The sequence below is a fragment of the Esox lucius genome, chromosome 11 (assembly GCF_011004845.1).
Source record: "Esox lucius isolate fEsoLuc1 chromosome 11, fEsoLuc1.pri, whole genome shotgun sequence".
Classification (NCBI taxonomy): domain Eukaryota; kingdom Metazoa; phylum Chordata; class Actinopteri; order Esociformes; family Esocidae; genus Esox; species Esox lucius.
Genome location: NC_047579.1, coordinates 38238660 through 38257492, shown reverse-complemented (window position 1 = coordinate 38257492; position 18833 = coordinate 38238660). Strand labels below are relative to the sequence as shown.

At 40.6% G+C, this 18833-nt stretch overlaps 2 protein-coding genes across 2 annotated transcripts; both read left to right on the top strand.

Moving 5' to 3' along the window:
- The first annotated feature begins 284 nt into the window (after window positions 1-284).
- LOC117595226 (interferon beta-like) lies at window positions 285-1309 on the top strand. The gene is made up of 5 exons (XM_034295144.1): window positions 285-413; window positions 517-603; window positions 729-878; window positions 993-1082; window positions 1171-1309. Exons 1-5 carry the CDS (start codon window positions 285-287, stop codon window positions 1276-1278), a joined length of 564 nt encoding a protein of 187 aa, XP_034151035.1. The 3' UTR covers window positions 1279-1309.
- A 4543-nt stretch (window positions 1310-5852) lies between these two features.
- On the top strand, window positions 5853-6877 carry LOC105023401 (interferon beta-like). Its single transcript, XM_010892553.4, has 5 exons — window positions 5853-5981; window positions 6085-6171; window positions 6297-6466; window positions 6569-6650; window positions 6739-6877. The coding sequence occupies exons 1-5, from the start codon at window positions 5853-5855 to the stop codon at window positions 6844-6846; spliced, it is 576 nt and encodes a 191-aa protein (XP_010890855.4). The 3' UTR covers window positions 6847-6877.
- Window positions 6878-18833: the final 11956 nt, after the last annotated feature.

Below are 18833 nucleotides of genomic sequence, written 5' to 3'. Positions count from 1 at the left end.
ACATTTATACATGCCACAGAGCGTGATAGGATGATCACTGTTTAATTATGCAGCACACCTGTATGGACGTAGCTGCATTCGTTATGTTCCTGCACCCATTTATTGAAGTTTGCTTTAATTTGTCACCCGTCTTTATACAGCTTCAAAATAATATATTATTTTTGTTCCACTATTGGCAGCGGGTGAGTGAAATACTACAATTGGATCAGTAGTTAAGGCTTGAAGCAATTTTCATGATTATATTCTATTAACAGTCATCCTTTGTTTCAGATATAATCTTAAGAATGGCACTTCTGACTACTGTGGCTGGGTTGAGCACCTTCCTCCTTTTTGCGCATGTTTGGTCCATGCCCGCGCCTTGTCATATACAGGGAACCCTCCTGGAAAGCGCAAAAAACCTGCTAAGAGACATGGTTCGCTTATATTAATTAATATCACTTTTGACTTCAGATGTATTATCAAATTATGTTTATTAGCTGAATAGCTCAAAATGACAAGCTTTTTTATTTCTTTAAGGGAGGCCATTTCCCTTCGGAGTGCCTGCAGGGTAAAGTAAATATTACATTTCCAGCCCCGGCTTTAGCAACCTCAAGCACACCAACGGTAAGTGGAAACGCGAATTTTATAGAGTAGAAACGTAACATGTATAATTTTTAAAAGCTATATATATTAAAAATACGCTCTAACACATTTGTTAAATTAAAAATGATTGCTGTTTTCCGTTTTAGTTGAGCGGCAGCGGTGCGAAGGCAATTTATGAGATATTGAAGAACATCGACTCATTGTTTGGAGCGGAGGACTTGCCAACCAAGTGGGACCAACAGAAGTTGGATGATTTTCAGAACATAATCTACACTCAGATTGACCATAGCAAATGTGTAAGTGGATATGCTTACATGTTAAAAAACCTATGTAGCATAACAGCTTGTGGAATAGAGACATTTGTATTCATATTAACCGATTGATTTTAACGAACTCGTTCTTATTTTAAGATGGAAAGTGTGGAAACAAGCGATTATCCAGTCAGGGCAGCGGCCCTGAAGACATACTTCGGACACCTCGAAGCAGCCCTCAAAGAAAAGGTATAGACGTAAATGCTGTTTTGATAATATCTCATGTTGGACCATGCTAGTATCCTACGTTGTTTAAAGGTTTCATTTTGCTCCTCAGAAGGTCAGTTACTGCGCCTGGGAAGTGGTCCGAAAACAGGTGCTGGAGACCCTAATATTCATTCTGAAGAAGAACTCCAATTGCCTTCTGTGGCCAAACAGACCATGAAAACGAACTTAGAGAACTAGACCTACTTGAACTTCTGCACTTGATGTTTTTGCCAATTTTATTATAATATAATGTGGTATTTGTAACTGAAATGTAAAATATTTATTCTATTTATTTTATTATTTTAATTATTCTTTTTATTTTATTTATATATTTGATGTTGGGTTTTTAATATGAATGTATTGTTCTTTATTCACTGTCATTCAAAGTCATTAAAATAATGTCTACTTTTAAATCTGTCAGTTTATTTTCACCACACGCGTCTCAGCAATGAAAAAGACTCACCGGTATTTTCCTGCAGTAATCTATGAAATCTGTAAGAACGTAATTCCACAATCAAAAACCTAAAAAGCGCAAGCAGGGCTACTTATAAAGAGTTGGTTATGAAAAAAACGGCATTCTGTTCCCTTACCACTTTCAGTTTCCTTTTCAATTTCCATCCCTCCTTGTGATGATTTTAATAGTGGGAATATAGGGAAGGGGGCTACATCTAACCACCAAAGCACGGTTTCAAAATCGACTCACTGCTTTTCCAACAAAAGCTCTCATATTTCCCTACTGTTTCTACCCCATGAAGCACTAATGCCCAAATGTACACACGGTTGACAATATGAAGGAGAAACCAACACAAAGTGTGTCAGTGAGGTGATGGGCGACAACGAGCCGTCGGAACAGCTTCAATGAGCCCTGGCATAGATTATACGAGTCTCGGGAACAACTGGATGGATGGAACACCGTCCTTAAAAAATATATTTCGGATAAGCCCCGAATGCATTGTGATTCTTGCGACGCCTCTGAAGAACGCTGTCGAAATGTTTGTTTAATTGTGTTTATAATTATATAATCAAATAATGTACAAAAAGTGGGGAGTGTTGAATTCCAACTAAATTTAACACAACGTAGATGAGAACTAAAAAGTGAGTAAGTAAACCTAAGCCTTTTTTAGCTCTTTTAGGGACATGAGGATATGGTATTGACCAATCATATACCGTGAGGACTGATACGAAAATACGTTGCACTCTTTGGTGAAGGTCATTCCCTTATTTAAACAAACGATGTTGTGTCTCTGTGCATACAACATATATCTGCATTTCTGTGGGCAGTTCAGAATGAGTGAGAACGAAGAAGGACAGAAAAAGCTGTCTGTATTCTCTAAGACCACGAATACATTTTACTCTCTTCAACGGTGGTTGACTGCGGTTTGGTTTACAGATAAAGTCCGAGAAAACCTTATCAGCTAAATCATGAATGTCTGTCCTAAATATCCCATAGGTGTTCAAATTGGATGGGATCTGGTAACTGCCAAGGCCAGAGAATTACATTCATACCATTGTCATAGTCATCAAACTATTCTGTGACCCCTAGTGCCTTGTGGATGAGGGCATTGTGATCCTGAAAGAGATCCAATAATTAACCCACTTTCAAAGTCAATTAGATCATTTCCTCTTGCTATCTTTATCCAAAATCGAGGTCAGACTGGGCCTACGCAGCTTATTCATACACGTCACAGAGCCTGATAAGATGATCACTGTTTAATTATGCAGCACACCTGTATGGACGTACCTGCATTCGTTATGTTCCTGCACCCATTTATTGAAGTTTGCTTTAATTTGTCACCCGTCTTTATACAGCTTCAAAATAATATATTATTTTTGTTCTTCGTGAGTCTTAACCTGTGTAAGAAAGTTGTCTCGAGCTTGAAGGATAAATCCCCTTAGTGTATGAATTAATGCAAAATATGGACATTTGCAAATTGGTAGTTATTCACGATCAATGCTTTATAGGAATTTGAGATAGCTTAAACATGTAAAACAAATAGGTTATTTTGTATGTCTAGCTTAAACAATGTAACTGTTAATGGAATTGGATTAGTTGACGAAAAACGTACATTTATGCAAATTGATATAGTCGTTGTCAATTAACGTTGTTTTGTGTGGATAGTTAAAACATTTTAAACAACGTTGATTTGGTATCTCTATTTTTATCTTTGAAGTCACAGTTAGATGGTTAATTCACGCTATTTATTGTGGATTTGAGCAGTGGCGGTGTTAGGCTTGAGCGTCCGGGGGCTATATCCGCGGATCTTTTATGAATAGCCCCGGATTTCAAATTGACCACAAAAAATAATAATAAAAATATAGCCCTTGAACTATTCCTCTATAATTTAGACGTAAATGCCGCTAGAGTGTGCATCGGATACATCGCATGTACGTTAAAAACCCTATACTTTCTGTCCCGGGCCGGGCGGGTAGGTGGACTAAGCCCCAAATGTATTGCGAATCTAGCGACCCCTCTGGATTTGACATTGTCCAAACATTGGCTTGGCTGCTCTAGTTTAAACATTTATGCTGTTCCAATACTGTTCCTGCCGACCCAAAGGGTTGCGCAGATTTTGTTTTAGGCCTTGCACTCACGCACCTGATTCAAATTAAAGACTTGTTGATAGGTTGACTACGTCAATCAAATGTGCCATGAAAATTCTGAACAGCAAACACTATCTCCATTCATTTTAAATGAACTTGTCTTCACATGCTTCATAAACCGCAGTTGTTTAAACCCCATGACAATATATATTTTAAGAGTGGCTACGTTAATGAATTGAAAAGATAAAAAACACTCTCTTATGACACATTTGATAACCTTTCCGTTTTCAGCTTCTGTTTTGAATTAATGGTTAATGGGGGAGGTTATTGGAACTGCGAATCAGCCACTCCAAGAATAGTCACAAAGCACAATATCCGGATGACAATTTCTTAGGGTGATAACAGCCTTCTGAGCCTACCAGTAGGCTAGCAGGCCCCTTCTGACCCATATCAATGAGGCTGATAACCACTGATAACGCCCATTCAATCCCATGATAACATTCGAATCGCCTGATTATTCAATAGAGGAGGGAGGCTGCAGATGTGCTCGTTTGCGTACATCCCTTCCCTGACACCCGAAATAAATCACATAACGACAGTGGGAAGATCTGGGTTGGGTGAGCAGTGGATGAAGATCTGGGGGATCACTTTTACCTTGCGGTTGAGGGATTTATCTGTTACGACTGTCAGTTGGATAAAACAACTAGCCTACTAGTTGTTTTTGAATAGCTTAAGTTTATTCAGTGTGATCTTTTAGGAAACTGGTGAATTTCCTATTAGTTGAGATGCGGGACAAACCTTAGTCTGCTTAATTTGAAAGTATAAGTTCAATTGCTGCCTTAAAATAATTAGTACACCAAACTTGAAAAGACATTTGGTATGAATACAGTTAGTTGAAAGGGTGTAGAATTGTATGTTTGTTTAACAAGAGGAAACAATTTTCCTTGAATACACAATGTAAAATAGATGGTTGTTTTAACTCACAGTATCAAGTTCAAACAATAAATGATCATAAATTAAACATCTTCTCTAGCTTACCTTTGTGAGTTGAAATAGTATAGAATTGTATTTTTGCTTGACAAGAGGAAGCAAGTTTCCTTGAGTGGACAATGTATTATTGATAGTTGTTTTAACTCACAGTGTCAAGTTCAAATAATGAATGATAATTAATTAAACATGTTCTATTCTTTAACTTTGTGAGTAAAACAACACTATTCTTAATGTTGGCTTTACTCACATTTTTAAGGCAGCAATTGAACTTACATTTTTAAGTAGAACCACCGTGATAATTTTTACAGTGCACCCCTAAGTGAAAATGTCCAAATTGGTAGTACTAGTACCAGATCGAAAGTGTGCGGGTCATTTGGGTCAATATACCTTTAAGTACGGGCCGCAGTGGAATGGTAAAAAAGTGTAGGACTAACAGTAATTACGCATTTGGTCTGTGTTATAATGCAGCTTTGGAATACACCATGTGTTTATATTGTGTAAAAAGGAGTTGAGTGTGGAGCGTGTGTACATGTGAGTGTGGCCAAAGAGTGTGTGTGCGTAGTGCATTATTTAATAGAGGAGGGAGGCTGCAGATGCGCTCGGTCGCGCTAATCCCTTCCCTGACATCAGATATAAATCACATAACGACAGTGGGAAGATCTGGGTTGGGTGAGCAGTGGATGAAGATCTGGGGGACCACTTTTACCTTGCGGTTGAGGGATTTATCTGGATGAAACAACTACAATCTGTCTTACTACTTCTCTATTTCAGTGGAAATAGAAAATGTGTCGACCGGTCTTAGTTTCAACTGAGTGAAAGTTTCCCTGTTATTCCATTCCGATCAGAAACTTTTTGTGAGCCTCCTTTCACTTTTTGAACATCAAATCCTCACTCTTTAAAATAACGCGCAGATATGGGATCAGGCCACAAACAACATTCTCAATCTGAACCAGTTGGGCACATCTGGCAGCGGGTGAGTGATGTTATTTCATTTGATCATTGCTACACGCTTCAACAAACGAATACATTTCACGAATGCATCCCATTAACAATGAACCTCTGTTGCAGATAATCGAACTATATTCTCAATCTGAATCAGTTGGGCACTATTGGCAGCGGGTGAGTGAAATACTACAATTGGATCAGTAGTTAAGGCTTGAAGCAATTTTCATGATTATATTCTATTAACAGTCATCCTTTGTTTCAGATATAATCTTAAGAATGGCACTTCCGACTACTGTGGCTGCGTTGAGCACCTTCCTCCTTTTTGCGCATGTTTGGTCCATGCCCGCGCCTTGTCATATACAGGGAACCCTCCTGGAAAGCGCAAAAAACCTGCTAAGAGACATGGTTCGCTTATATTAATTAATATCACTTTTGACTTCAGATATATCATCAAATTATGTTTATTAGCTGAATAGCTCAAAATGACAAGCTTTTTTATTTCTTTAAGGGAGGCCATTTCCCTTCGGAGTGCCTCCAGGGTAAAGTAAATATTGCATTTCCAGCCCCCGCTTTAGCAACCTCCAGCACACCAACGGTAAGTGGAAACGCGAATTTTATAGAGTAGAAACGTAACATGTATCATTTTTAAAAGCTATAGATATTAAAAATACGCTCTAACACATTTGTTACATTAACAATGATTGCTGTTTTCCGTTTTAGTTGAGCGGCAGCGGTGCAAAGGCAATTTATGAGATATTGAAGAACATCGACTCATTTTTTGGAGCGGAGGACTTGCCAACCAAGTGGGACCAACAGAAGTTGGATCATTTTCAGAACATAATCCACACTCAGATTGACCATAGCAAATGTGTAAGTGGATATGCTTACAGGTTAAAAAGCCTATGTAGCATAACAGCTTGTGGAATAGAGACCTGTGTATTCATATTAACCGATTGATTTTAACCAACTCGTTCCTTTTTTAAGATGGAAAGTGTGGAAACAAGCGATTATCCAGTCAGGGCAGCGGCCCTGAAGTCATACTTCGGTAACATCGAAGCAGCCCTCAAAGAAAAGGTATAGACGTAAATGCTGTTTTGATAATATCTCATGTTGGACCATGCTAGTATCCTACGTTGTTTAAAGGTTTCATTTTGCTCCTCAGAAGTTCAGTTACTGCGCCTGGGAAGTGGTCCGAAAACAGGTGCTGGAGACCCTAATATTCATTCTGAAGAAGAACTCCAATTGCCTTCTGTGGCCAAACAGACCATGAAAACGAACTTAGAGAACTAGACCTACTTGAACTTCTGCACTTGATGTTTTTGCCAATTTTATTATAATATAATGTGGTATTTGTAACTGAAATGTAAAATATTTATTCATTTATTTTATTATTTTATTTATTCTATTTATTTTATTTATATATTTGATGTTGGGTTTTTAAAATGAATGTATTGTTCTTTATTCACTGTCTCAGCAATGAAAAAGACTCACCGGTTTTTTCCTGCTGTAATCTATGAAATCTGTAAGAACGTAATTCCACAATCAAAAACCTAAAAAGCGCAAGCAGGGCTACTTATAAAGAGTTGGTTATGAATAAAACGGCATTCTGTTCCCTTACCACTTTCAGTTTCCTTTTCAATTTCCATCTTTCCTTGTGATGATTTTAATAGTGGGAATATAGGGAAGGGGGCTACATTTAAACACCACAGCACGGTTTCAAAATCGACTCACTGCTTTTCCAACAAAAGCTCTCATATTTCCCTAATGTTTCTAACCCATGAAGCACTATTGCCCAAATGTACACACGGTTCACAATATAAAGGCGAAACCAACACAAAGTGTGTCAGTGAGGTGATGGGCGACAACGAGCCGTCGGAACAGCTTCAATGAGCCCTGGCATAGATTATACGAGTCTCGGGAACAACAGAATTGATGGAACACCGTCCTTAAAAAATATATTTCGGATATGCCCCGAATGTCATCATCTTCTTCCGCTTATCCGGGGCCGGGTCGCGGGGGCAGCAGTCTAAGTAGGGATGCCCAGACTTCCCTCTCCCCAGACACTTCCTCTAGCTCTTCCGGGGGGACACCGAGGCGTTCCCACGCCAGCCGGGAGACATAGTCCCTCCAGCGTGTCCTAGGTCTTCCCCGGGGTCTCCTCCCGGTGGGACGGGACCGGAACACCTTCCCAGGAAGGCGTTCCGGAGGCATCCGAAAAAGATGCCCAAGCCACCTCAGCTGACCCCTCTCGATGTGGAGGAGCAGCGGCTCTACTCTGAGCTCCTCCCGGGTGACCGAGCTTCTCACCCTATCTCTAAGGGATCGCCCGGCCACCCTGTTGAGAAAGCTCATTTCGGCCGCCTGTATCCGGGATCTTGTCCTTTCGGTCATGACCCAAAGCTCATGACCATAGGTGAGAGTAGGAACGTAGATTGACTGGTAAATCGAGAGCTTCGCCTTGCGGCTCAGCTCATTCTTCACCACGACAGACCGATACATCGACTGCATTACTGCAGAAGCTGCACCGATCCGTCTGTCAATCTCCCGTTCCATCCTTCCCTCACTCGTGAACAAGACCCCTAGATACTTAAACTCCTCCACTTGAGGCAGGCACTCTCCACCAACCTGAAGTGGGCAAGCCACCCTTTTCCGACTGAGGACCATGGCCTCGGATTTGGAGGTACTGATTTTCATCCCCACCGCTTCACACTCGGCTGCAAACCATCCCAGCGCATGCTGAAGGTCCTGGTTAGAAGGGGCCAACACGACAACATCATCTGCAAAGAGCAGAGACGAAATTGTGTGGTCCCCAACCCTGACACCCTCCGGCCCCTGGCTGCGCCTAGAAATTCTGTCCATAAAAATTACGAACAGAACTGGTGACAAAGGGCAGCCCTGCCGGAGTCCAACATGCACTGGGAACAAGTCTGACTTACTGTCTCAATGCGGACCAAGCTCCTGCTTCGGTTGTACAGGGACCTGACAGCCCTTAGCAAAGGACCCAGGACCCCATATTCCCCAAGCACCCTCCACAAGATGCCTCGAGGGACACAGTCGAATGCCTTCTCCAAATCCACAAAACACATGTGGATTGGTTGGGCAAACTCCCATGAACCCTCCAACACCCCGTAGAGGGTATAGAGCTTGTCCAGTGTTCCACGGCCCGGACGAAAACCACACTGTTCCTCCTGAATCCGAGGTTCTACTATCGGCCGTATTCTCCTCTCCAGAACCCTGGCATAGACTTTCCCGGGGAGGCTGAGAAGTGTGATCCCCCTATAGTTGGAACACACCCTCCGGTCCCCCTTCTTAAAAAGAGGGACCACCACCCCGGTCTGCCATCCCAGAGGCACTGTCCCCGACCGCCACGCGATGTTGCACAGGCGTGTCAACCAAGACAGCCCCACAACATCCAGAGACTTGCCCCGAATGCATTGTGATTCTTGCGACGCCTCTGAAGAACGCTGTCGAAATGTTTGTTTAATTGTGTTTATAATTATTTAATCAAATAATGTACATAAAGTGGGGAGTGTTTAATTCCAACTAAATTTAACACAACGTAGATGAGAACTAAAAAGTGAGTAAGTAAACCTAAGCCTTTTTTAGCTCTTTTAGGGACATGAGGATATGGTATTGACCAACCATATACCGTGAGGACTGATACGAAAATACGTTGCACTCTTTGGTGAAGGTCATTCCCTTATTTAAACAAACGATGTTGTGTCTCTGTGCATACAACATATATCTGCATTTCTGTGGGCAGTTCAGAATGAGTGAGAACGAAGAAGGACAGAAAAGGCTGTCTGTATTCTCTAAGACCACGAATACATTTTACTCTCTTCAACGGTGGTTGACTGCGGTTGGGTTTACAGATAAGGTCCGAGAAAACCTTATCAGCTAAATCGATAAATGTCGGTCCTAATTATCCCATAGGTGTTCAAATTGGATGAGATCTGGTAACTGCCAAGGCCAGAGAATTACATTCATACCATTGTCATAGTCATCAAACTATTCTGTGACCCCTAGTGCCTTGTGGATGAGGGCATTGTGATCCTGAAAGAGATCCAATAATTAACCCACTTTCAAAGTCACTTAGATCATTTCCTCTTGCTATCGTTATCCAAAATCGAGGTCAGACTGGGCCTGCGCAGCTTATTCATACACGTCACAGAGCCTGATAAGATGATCACTGTTTAATTATGCAGCACACCTGTATGGACGTACCTGCATTATTTTTGTTCCTGCACCCATTTATTGAAGAGTTTCCTTTAATTTGTGACCCGTCTTTATACAGCTTCAAAATAACATATTATGTTTGTTCTTCGTGAGTCTTAACCTGTGTAAGAAAGTTGTCTTGAGCTTGAAGGATAAATCCCCTTAGTGTATGAATTAATGCAAAATATGGACATTTGCAAATTGGTAGTTATTCACGATCAATGTCTTATAGGAATTTGAGATAGCTTAAACATGTAAAACAAATAGTTTATTTTGTATCTCTAGCTTAAACAATGTAACTGTTAATGGAAGTGGATTAGTTGACGAAAAACGTACATTTATGCAAATTGATATAGTCGTTGTCAATTAACGTTGTTTTGTGTGGATAGTTAAAACATTTGAAACAACGTTGATTTTGTATCTCTATTTTTCTCTTTGAAGTCACAGTTAGATGGTTAATTCACGCTATTTATTGTGGATTTGAGCAGTGGCGTTGTTAGGCCTGAGCGTCCGGGGGCTATATCCGCGGATCTTTTATGAATAGCCCCGGATCTCAAATTGACCACAAAAAATAATAATAAAAATATAGCCCTTGAACTATTCCTCTATAATTTAGACGTAAATGCCGCTAGAGTGTACATCGGATACATCGCATGTACGTTAAAAACCCTATACTTTCTGTCCCGGGCAGGGCGGGTAGGTGGACTAAGCCCCGGATGTATTGCGAATCTAGCGACCCATCTGGATTTGACATTGTCTAAACATTGGCTTGCTCTAGTTTAAACATTTATGCTGTTCAAATCCTGTTCCTGTGGACCCAAAGGGTTGCGCAGTTTTTGTTTTTGGCTTGCACTCACGCACCTGATTCAAATTAAAGACTTGTTGATAGGTTGACTACGTCAATCAAATGTGCCATGAAAATTCTGAACAGCAAACACTATCTCCATTCATTTTAAATGAACTTGTCTTCACATGCTTCATAAACCGCAGTTGTTTAAACCCCATGACAATATATATTTTAAGAGTGGCTACGTTAATGAATTGGAAAAACACAGTGTCTTATCAATTGATAATAAATTGTTATGAAAAGATAATAAACACTCTCTTATGACACATTTGATAACCTTTCCGTTTTCAGCTTCTGTTTCTGAATTAATGGTTAATGGGGGACGTTATTGGAACTGCGAATCAGCCACTCCAAGAATAGTCACAAAGCACAATATCCGGATGACAATTTCTTAGGGTGCTATCCGACTTGTAGCCTAGTTTTTCTTCTTTATTACAAAATAATTGGCCGTTGTTTTTGTTTTTGTCAAATGACAAAACTGATGGGAGACTGTCACAGCAAAATAAATGTAAATGTAGACTACTTCACAATGTATTTTGTATGTTTCGAAAATATGCATCAACCCTACAGTGGCTTGAGGCAGCGGCGACGTCTGATTTTAGAGTGATCTTCAAACTTACCATTTACCAAGAGTTACAGTTAGCTCGTTAAAAATTAATCAATTAACAAGGCTGTAGAGGCTGTCATTGTATATATTTAACAACGGAATGCTTAAGAAATAGGTTAGCGCTGTACTTTAATGGCCAAAACCACTGACCATAAACATTCTGAACAGAAAACATTATCTCCCTTTATTTTAAATCAACTTGTATTAATATGCTATTCACACAAGCAAGATATACCCAATAACATTACGATAGCTATCATGAAAATATACACCCCTCACATTTTTGTAAATATTAAATTATATCTTTTCATGTGACAACACTTAAGAAATGGCATTTTGCTACAATGTAAATTAGTGAATGTACAGCTTGTATAACAATGTAAATTTGCTGTTCCATTAAAATAATTCAACACACAGCCAATAATGTCTAAACCGCTGGCAAGAAAAGTTAGTACACCCCTAAGTGAAAATGTCCAAATTGGTAGTACTAGTACCAGATCGGAGGTGTGCGGGTCATTTGGGTCAATATACCATTAAGTAAGGGCCGCAGTGGAAAGGTAAAAAGGTGTATGACTAACAGTAATTGCACATTTGGTCAGTGTTATTATTCAGCTTTGGAATACACCATGTGTTTATACTGTGTAAAAAGGAGTTGTGTGTGGAGCGTGTGTACATGTGAGTGTGGCCAAAGTGTGTCTGTGCGTATTGCGGTTCGAATGTTATCATTGGATTGAATGGGCGTTATCAGTGGTAATCAGCCTCATATATATGGGTCAGAAGGGGCCTGCTACGCCTACTGGTAGGCTCAGAAGGCTGAATTCATCCATCTGCATGGTTAATCACGGATAAATACACAAGAAGATTCCAGATCCAATCCCAGACGAATTCAGGTCGCTGCTACAGGTAAGACCATTAAAATGGATTAGGGTTAGGGTAAGTCTACACTGTAAAAAAAATCCTGTTAAATTACAGTAAACTACTGGCAGCTACAGTTGCCAGCTTTAAACTGTTATTCTACAGTATACCTACTGTGAACTACAACAACAGTTTAGTACTGTATAAAATATTACAGTACTGTGCTTTATGGAAAATAAACATTACAGTATTATACTGTCAGCTCTTTGGTTGCAATTATACTGTTATTTTACAGTTCCTACAGTATTCTCCATTAACAACTTATTACTGTAAAACTGTAGAATGTGATCTTAACAGTGATATAAACTAATGATTTAAAAGTTTTACATTTAAAAATGAAAACCCCTGAAAGCATAATAATAATAAATGAAAATAACTGTCACAGAAATGGCTCAGACAATAGATGGCCTTACTACATTAGGCATTTATTAAAGATGAACATTTTCAGCATCTACAAAATCCATAAAAACACCATTGTGTTGGTTGTCAGAATTATTACTACTTGGTTGTCAGAATTATTTCTGACAAGTGATGGCTAACATTACATTAATTAAACTTAGTATTTTCCTCCCCAGGTAAAAAAATGACCAGGTCTGGTTTGACTGTTTGCAAAGCACAAATGATCAGCCAATGCAACTTAATTTAACCTTACTGCTAGTTTTTTTCCCTTCCTCCCTTCCTCCCTTCACCCAAAGACAACAGTTGGGTTAAAGTCACTGCATCAAATGCATAGCAGCTAAGAAAACAAAGTAAAAGCTAACTAAATTACACACATTCCATTAACAATAACAATCATACATATCAAACTGGTTCTCAACAATGGTGGGTCCAAAAATGAACCTGGACATCTGAGACAGATGGACTGAACTATACTGGCTAAATAAAGCCCCACTCAAAGTCCATCAAATTTTTTAGTAGAGTGGCCACATGGGGATTCACCGTTGTTGCCTTTTTGTGGACCAGCTTCCCCGTCTTCTTTGACACCACCTTCCCCTGGCTGGTCTTTCTTCCCCTCTCAGGATTAATCCCAACGAGGTGCCTAAACGTAATAATAGAGAAAGTATATAAGATATAAGGTATGGTATGTAAAGATAATTTGCATTTAATATGGAACCTTATCAAAGTAATTGAATAAAACATTTAGATTTTTATCTTTTTATGATAATGACCCCTGTGTAACATAATTATGAGAGAATTATCTAATTTTAATAAACTATTTATGAGAAACAAAACATTCATGATTCAAGATTACAACAAATCAGCTGTTGCCATTATTACAGTATCTATTAAACTTTGATTTGAGGGTGGCATTAGGAAACATTGTTATCTTTGGGAAACTATCTTTGGCAAAGTTCAACATATAGATACTTTTTGAAGACTGGATTTCAGGCTCCTCAACCAAGGTGTCTATTGTCAACTTAAGAAGATGCAGTTAGCGAAGGACAGATTGCTCAATGAGAACACCACAGAGAGTGACATGGCCAGTCTGAACAGGCCCATTCCTTAATTAAGTTGGGTACCAAAAGGAAGCAGACTATGCTTTGATGTGCAGGAGATAGGTGCAACAACTGTAAAAGTTAATATACCAGCATGGCTAATAATAAATAATAATTCAATATTTCTGAACAGAGCTGGGAAGAGGGGTAACATACTCAAACAATATTTCTGGCAGAAATTTACCTTTGAACAAACTCCTGTGTCGTTGCAGCTTCTTCTTGGTATTGCAGGTTGAACACATAGTATGTGGTGAAAACTGCAGCAAGCCCTGTGATGAAGGTTTTTTGGATGCCTTCGATGCTGATCATCCAATGTCCCAATGTGACTCCATCACCAGCAACTGATGCAGACAACAAAAATAAATATGGGTATTAGGGCCTTATATGAGGATAAGAAGTTCACAGAAAAAGCCACCCCTTATAGATTGTTTTATTTTTTGAACAGTAATGTTTGTACAACTTGATGTGTTTGTGTGGCATTTCAGCTTTTTTTTATTGTTTAACTGGTGTTTTAGGTCAATACACACACACATTGAACTGTAGTGCTAAGAGGAAAGCTGGACAGAAATGTGTTGGATGTATTCATTGCAATGTCTGTGTATTTTGCAGATTAACATACTAATGACAGAACATAAAAAGTTACACTGAGTCTCTGAAGTATCATAAATGATCATATTGCAAATCATTAGTTTCCACAACTTGAGACAGCAAAAAGAATGATGAGAGAACTACATCCACGACAGACCACGATAAAACTTAAGTTTAGGAGACAGATACAGAAAGAGAAATTAGACAGATGGAGACAGAAAGACTTTGTTCTATCCTCCATGTCATGCTTTTATGACACTTACCCAGTAGAATCAGTCGTGGACTGGTTGGGAGGGTCAGGGTGTGCTCAACATCTGCTGCTGTGGCAGACATCTGTAGAACATGGACAACAGTATTTAAAGAATGGAATTGCATGTACAGTCATTGTAGACACAAGAAATATTGCAAACAAAACTTACATCAGCTAAGAGTATCAGTCCCTCTGTTCTCTCATCAAAGTAGGCCATCAGTAACTGGATGATGCAAAGAGTCAATTCCCCATCTTCAGACTGTACATCTTTGTTCTTCAGTTTTGTCCTTAAATACTTCTCTATTCCTTGTCCACATTCTTCAATGGATAGCTCCAAGGCATGCAGAACGGTGATGTCAGTCAACTCAAAGTGACAGTACAGACCCCTTGGGGTAAAAAGGTAGGGCCACTGGATTCTTAAATCTTCAATGGAAGGTTCCTGGAGTCTGATTGATGTGGTTACGCTGAAGACAGAATGTTGTTTTCATGAGGTTTATCACTACTGCCCTCTCACTACCTTGAATACCTTCCTGCCTGTAGATGTTCACCAATTGTTGCCGCTTCTGCTCCACTGTCTCATTGGGTTCTTCAGGTGGAGGGTCCGGCTGAAATTGTGTGCATCCATAAGAATCAGTTGGCCTCTGCAGGTGTCCAGACCGTCTTGATGTTCGGTGTCGTTTCAATGTCCCTGCACGATTTATGTTCTCAATTCGCGTTTTCACTTGAGAAAGGAGTGACGTAAAACCACCAGCAACGATGACACCTCCTGTTGTCATATCAGCAAAACTACTGGGGTACTGCTTGACAATGTTTTGGCAGATGACAAGATATTCGCTGCGTGTGGGGTTAACCTCATACCTTCTCATTTCATCAACAAGAATTCGTATCATCTGGCGTCGCTTGTCAGGAGCAGGTCTCTTGCTGTTGGCAATGGCTGACTGTACTTCCTCTGGCATTTTATCCCATGGGACTTCAAAGGTTTCATGCCACTTACTGGGTGTGTTGGCTGATTGTCTTAGGCTGCGTGAAGTACATGGTGTTGATGGTTCTGAAGAGCTTGACTGGGATGAAATGCTGGACAGTGAAGATGAAGAGCATGGCAATGGACTAGAGAGTGATGTCAGACTTGTATGTGTTGAGTCATCTGGCAACATTTGTAGATCAAGTGTGACTACAGTAGATTCTAGAACACATGGAAATAGAATATGTTATTATTATCACTATTTCACAATATTTGCCACATATGCATGCAAACTCATATCATAAATACTAGAGATTGTGAATTTGTATGGCAATTCCATTTATTCTTTTGAATAGACTTAAAGCTACAAGACAATAATATAAATTGTATAGTCTGTGGGCAGCCCAAATCACTACTTCATTCTGCGTTCATTCCATATGTCAGCTGAGTGTAAACTGTCTTATTTTTGACCAAGTACTGCACCTTTAACTGGACAGGAAAACACTATATTGATAATACTTACCCATTTTGAATGCCTCCAGAAGTTTCCTTTGCTGGATAACAGGCAAGAGATCTGCTGCACATATTTGAAGTCCTCTGTTGATTCCACACCCGAGATTTCAAGTGCTGTGATGATCTGTTTTTGTGTATCCTCAGACAAATTGGGCAAATTCTTGAGGATGATGACCTTTATTTCATCACCAATGGATGACATGAATCTAAAATGTTGGGACAGAATGATGAAGAGTTAGCAAAAGACATACCCCAAACTGAATACTCAGGCAGTGGGTAGTGATCAAGGAGCTCTGCTTGACTGACACAGTAGTAGGCTTCCTGCATTGGTGAAGTGTGGTAAGCATTAATCTCTGGTTGACAAACAGCCTGACATACCTCAGTGATGAAGTACACGGCAGAATTCATATGAATGACAGCCTTTTTGATTTTTCCCACTACAAGGCCATCATCATTATGACCAACAACAACAAACATGTTCCTCTTATATGTTGTCCCTTTTACTGTCACATCATGACTAATGAGGGTATTTTGATTATCAAAATTAAGATGAGCAACTGACTATCTGATCTTATCATTGTAGTCTCCCACAATAAATTCAGTTCCCTTCTCTACCACAACAGATGGTGGAAACAGTGTTCCAGCACTTAGAAAAGACTGCCAAAGCTGATGTCTTAATAATAATAATAATAATACATGGGATTTATATAGCGCTTTTCAATGACCCAAAGACGCTTTACAAAAACAAGCAAAACAAAGAACACTGAGAAATAAAATATACAACAACAAAGGGGCTATGGGAAGGCTTGTTTAAACAGAAATGGCTTAAGGCGGAGTCGGAAGGTGTTAAGAGAGTCAGAGTCAAGGATGGATTGTGGCAGTGAGTTCCAGAGCCGGGGAGCAACCCTGGAAAATGCCCTATCACCAAAGCTCCGTAGCTTGGATCTGGGGATGATGAGGTGGCCTGCTGTACAAGAGCGGAGTGAGCGTGAAGGTTGATAGTGTTGAAGAAGGTCCGAGAGGTAGGGGGGAGCAAGTTTGTGGAGGGCTTTGTAAGTCAGGAGGAGTATTTTGTATTCAATGCGCTGTTTGACAGGGAGCCAGTGAAGCTCACAGAGGATGGGGGTGATGTGCTGCCAGGACTTTGAATGAGTAAGAAGCCTCGCAGCAGAGTTTCGAACCATTTGGAGCTTATGGAGGTATGAGGAGTTGATGCCGGACAAGAGGGAGTTACAATAGTCAAGACGGGAGGAGATGAATGCATGAATCAGAGTTTCAGCTGCAGGTGGGGGGAGGGAGGATTTGAGTTTTGCAATGTTACGAAGATGAAAGAAAGATGATTTGACAGTATGTTTAATGTGTTGCTCGAAACAGAGGGTGGAGTCAAGGATGACCCCAAGGTTGCGAGCACAGGGGGAAGGAGAAACTACAGTGTTGTCAATGGTGAGAGAGAATGTGCCAGTTTTACTAAGGGTGGATTTGGTGCCAATGAGAAGAAGTTCTGTTTTTTCACTGTTGAGTTTGAGGAAGTTGTGATGCATCCATTTTTTTTATTTCAGAGAGACATGATTCAATATGGGCCAGAGGTGGGTTGGTGAGAGATTTGGTGCTGAGATAAATCTGTGTGTCATCAGCGTAGCAGTGGAAATTAAGGTTGAAGTGGCGGAGGATCTGACCAAGGGGGAGGATGTAAATAATGAAGAGTAAGGGACCCAGAACAGAGCCCTGGGGGACCCCCTGCGTGACTGTAGATATTTCAGATTTTTGGTGACTGAGGGAGATATAATGGGTTCGATTTGTGAGGTAGGTTTGCAGCCAGGAGAGTGCGGTTCCCTCAACACCCAGACCCCTGAGCCTGGTGAGGAGGATCTGGTGACTCACGGTGTCAAATGCGGCACTCAGATCCAGGAGAATCAGGATGTTGAGGGAACCAGCATCAGCAGAGATGAGGAGGTCATTGACAACTTTGAGTAGTGCAGTCTCTGTGCTGTGGAGGGGGCGGAAACCAGACTGGAGGGGTTCAAACAGGTCATTGTGAAGCAGGTGTTGTTGGAGTTGAGAGGCAACCGTCCTTTCCAGGGTTTTGGCAAGGAAGGGGAGGTTGGATATCGGGCGGAAATTGTTCAGGATGGTGGTATCTAGTCCAGGCTTCTTTAAGATGGGAGTGACAGCAGCAGTTTTATAGATGGACGGGACAATGCCATGGGTGAGGGATAGGTTAATGATGCGTGTGATGTAGGGACAGAGTGCAGGCAGGCAGGCTTTAATGAGAGAGGCTGGAATGGGATCAAGGGAACAGGAAGTTGTTTTGGACGAGAGTATAATTTTGGTGATATAGTCAGAGTCAATGGGGGAAAATGTATGAAGGTGAGTGCGAAGGACAGGCGGTGGACAGAGTGAGTAATCAGCGGTAGGAGAAAGGGAACAGTGAAACTGACCTAACAGTGATGCATTGATTTTTTTGATTTTGTCTTTGAAGAATGAAAGGAAAGTGCTGGCAGGGAGAGTATGTGAGGTATGGTTGTTATGGTGAGGCTGAAGTAGCTTGTTGACTGTTGAGAATAAAGTATGTGAGTTCATATTAGAGCTACTGATAATGTTGCAGAAGTAGGAGGACCGAGCAGTACTGAGGGCATCTCTGTATGTAGAGAAGTGATGTTTGTATGCTTCGGTGTGAATAGTGAGCCCCGTTGATCTAGCCAGGCGTTCCAGGCGTCTGCCAACCTGCTTCAGAGAACGGAGCTCAGGAGTAAACCAGGGAGATGAGGTGGTGAATGAAACATGCTTAGCTCTAAGTGGTGCCAGAGTGTTAAGGGAGGAAGAGAGAGCCCTGTTGAACTGATTTGCCAGATCATCAGGGTTGTT

Coding starts and splice junctions, on each gene's coding strand:
- LOC117595226 (XM_034295144.1), top strand. CDS start 285: ATGGCACTTCTGACTACTGTGGCTGGGTTGAGCACCTTCCTCCTTTTT. Junction 604..728: donor CAACCTCAAGCACACCAACG/GTAAGTGGAAAC, acceptor TTTCCGTTTTAG/TTGAGCGGCAGCGGTGCGAA. Junction 879..992: donor AGATTGACCATAGCAAATGT/GTAAGTGGATAT, acceptor TCTTATTTTAAG/ATGGAAAGTGTGGAAACAAG.
- LOC105023401 (XM_010892553.4), top strand. CDS start 5,853: ATGGCACTTCCGACTACTGTGGCTGCGTTGAGCACCTTCCTCCTTTTT. Junction 5,982..6,084: donor AAAACCTGCTAAGAGACATG/GTTCGCTTATAT, acceptor TATTTCTTTAAG/GGAGGCCATTTCCCTTCGGA. Junction 6,467..6,568: donor GTAAGTGGATATGCTTACAG/GTTAAAAAGCCT, acceptor TAAGATGGAAAG/TGTGGAAACAAGCGATTATC.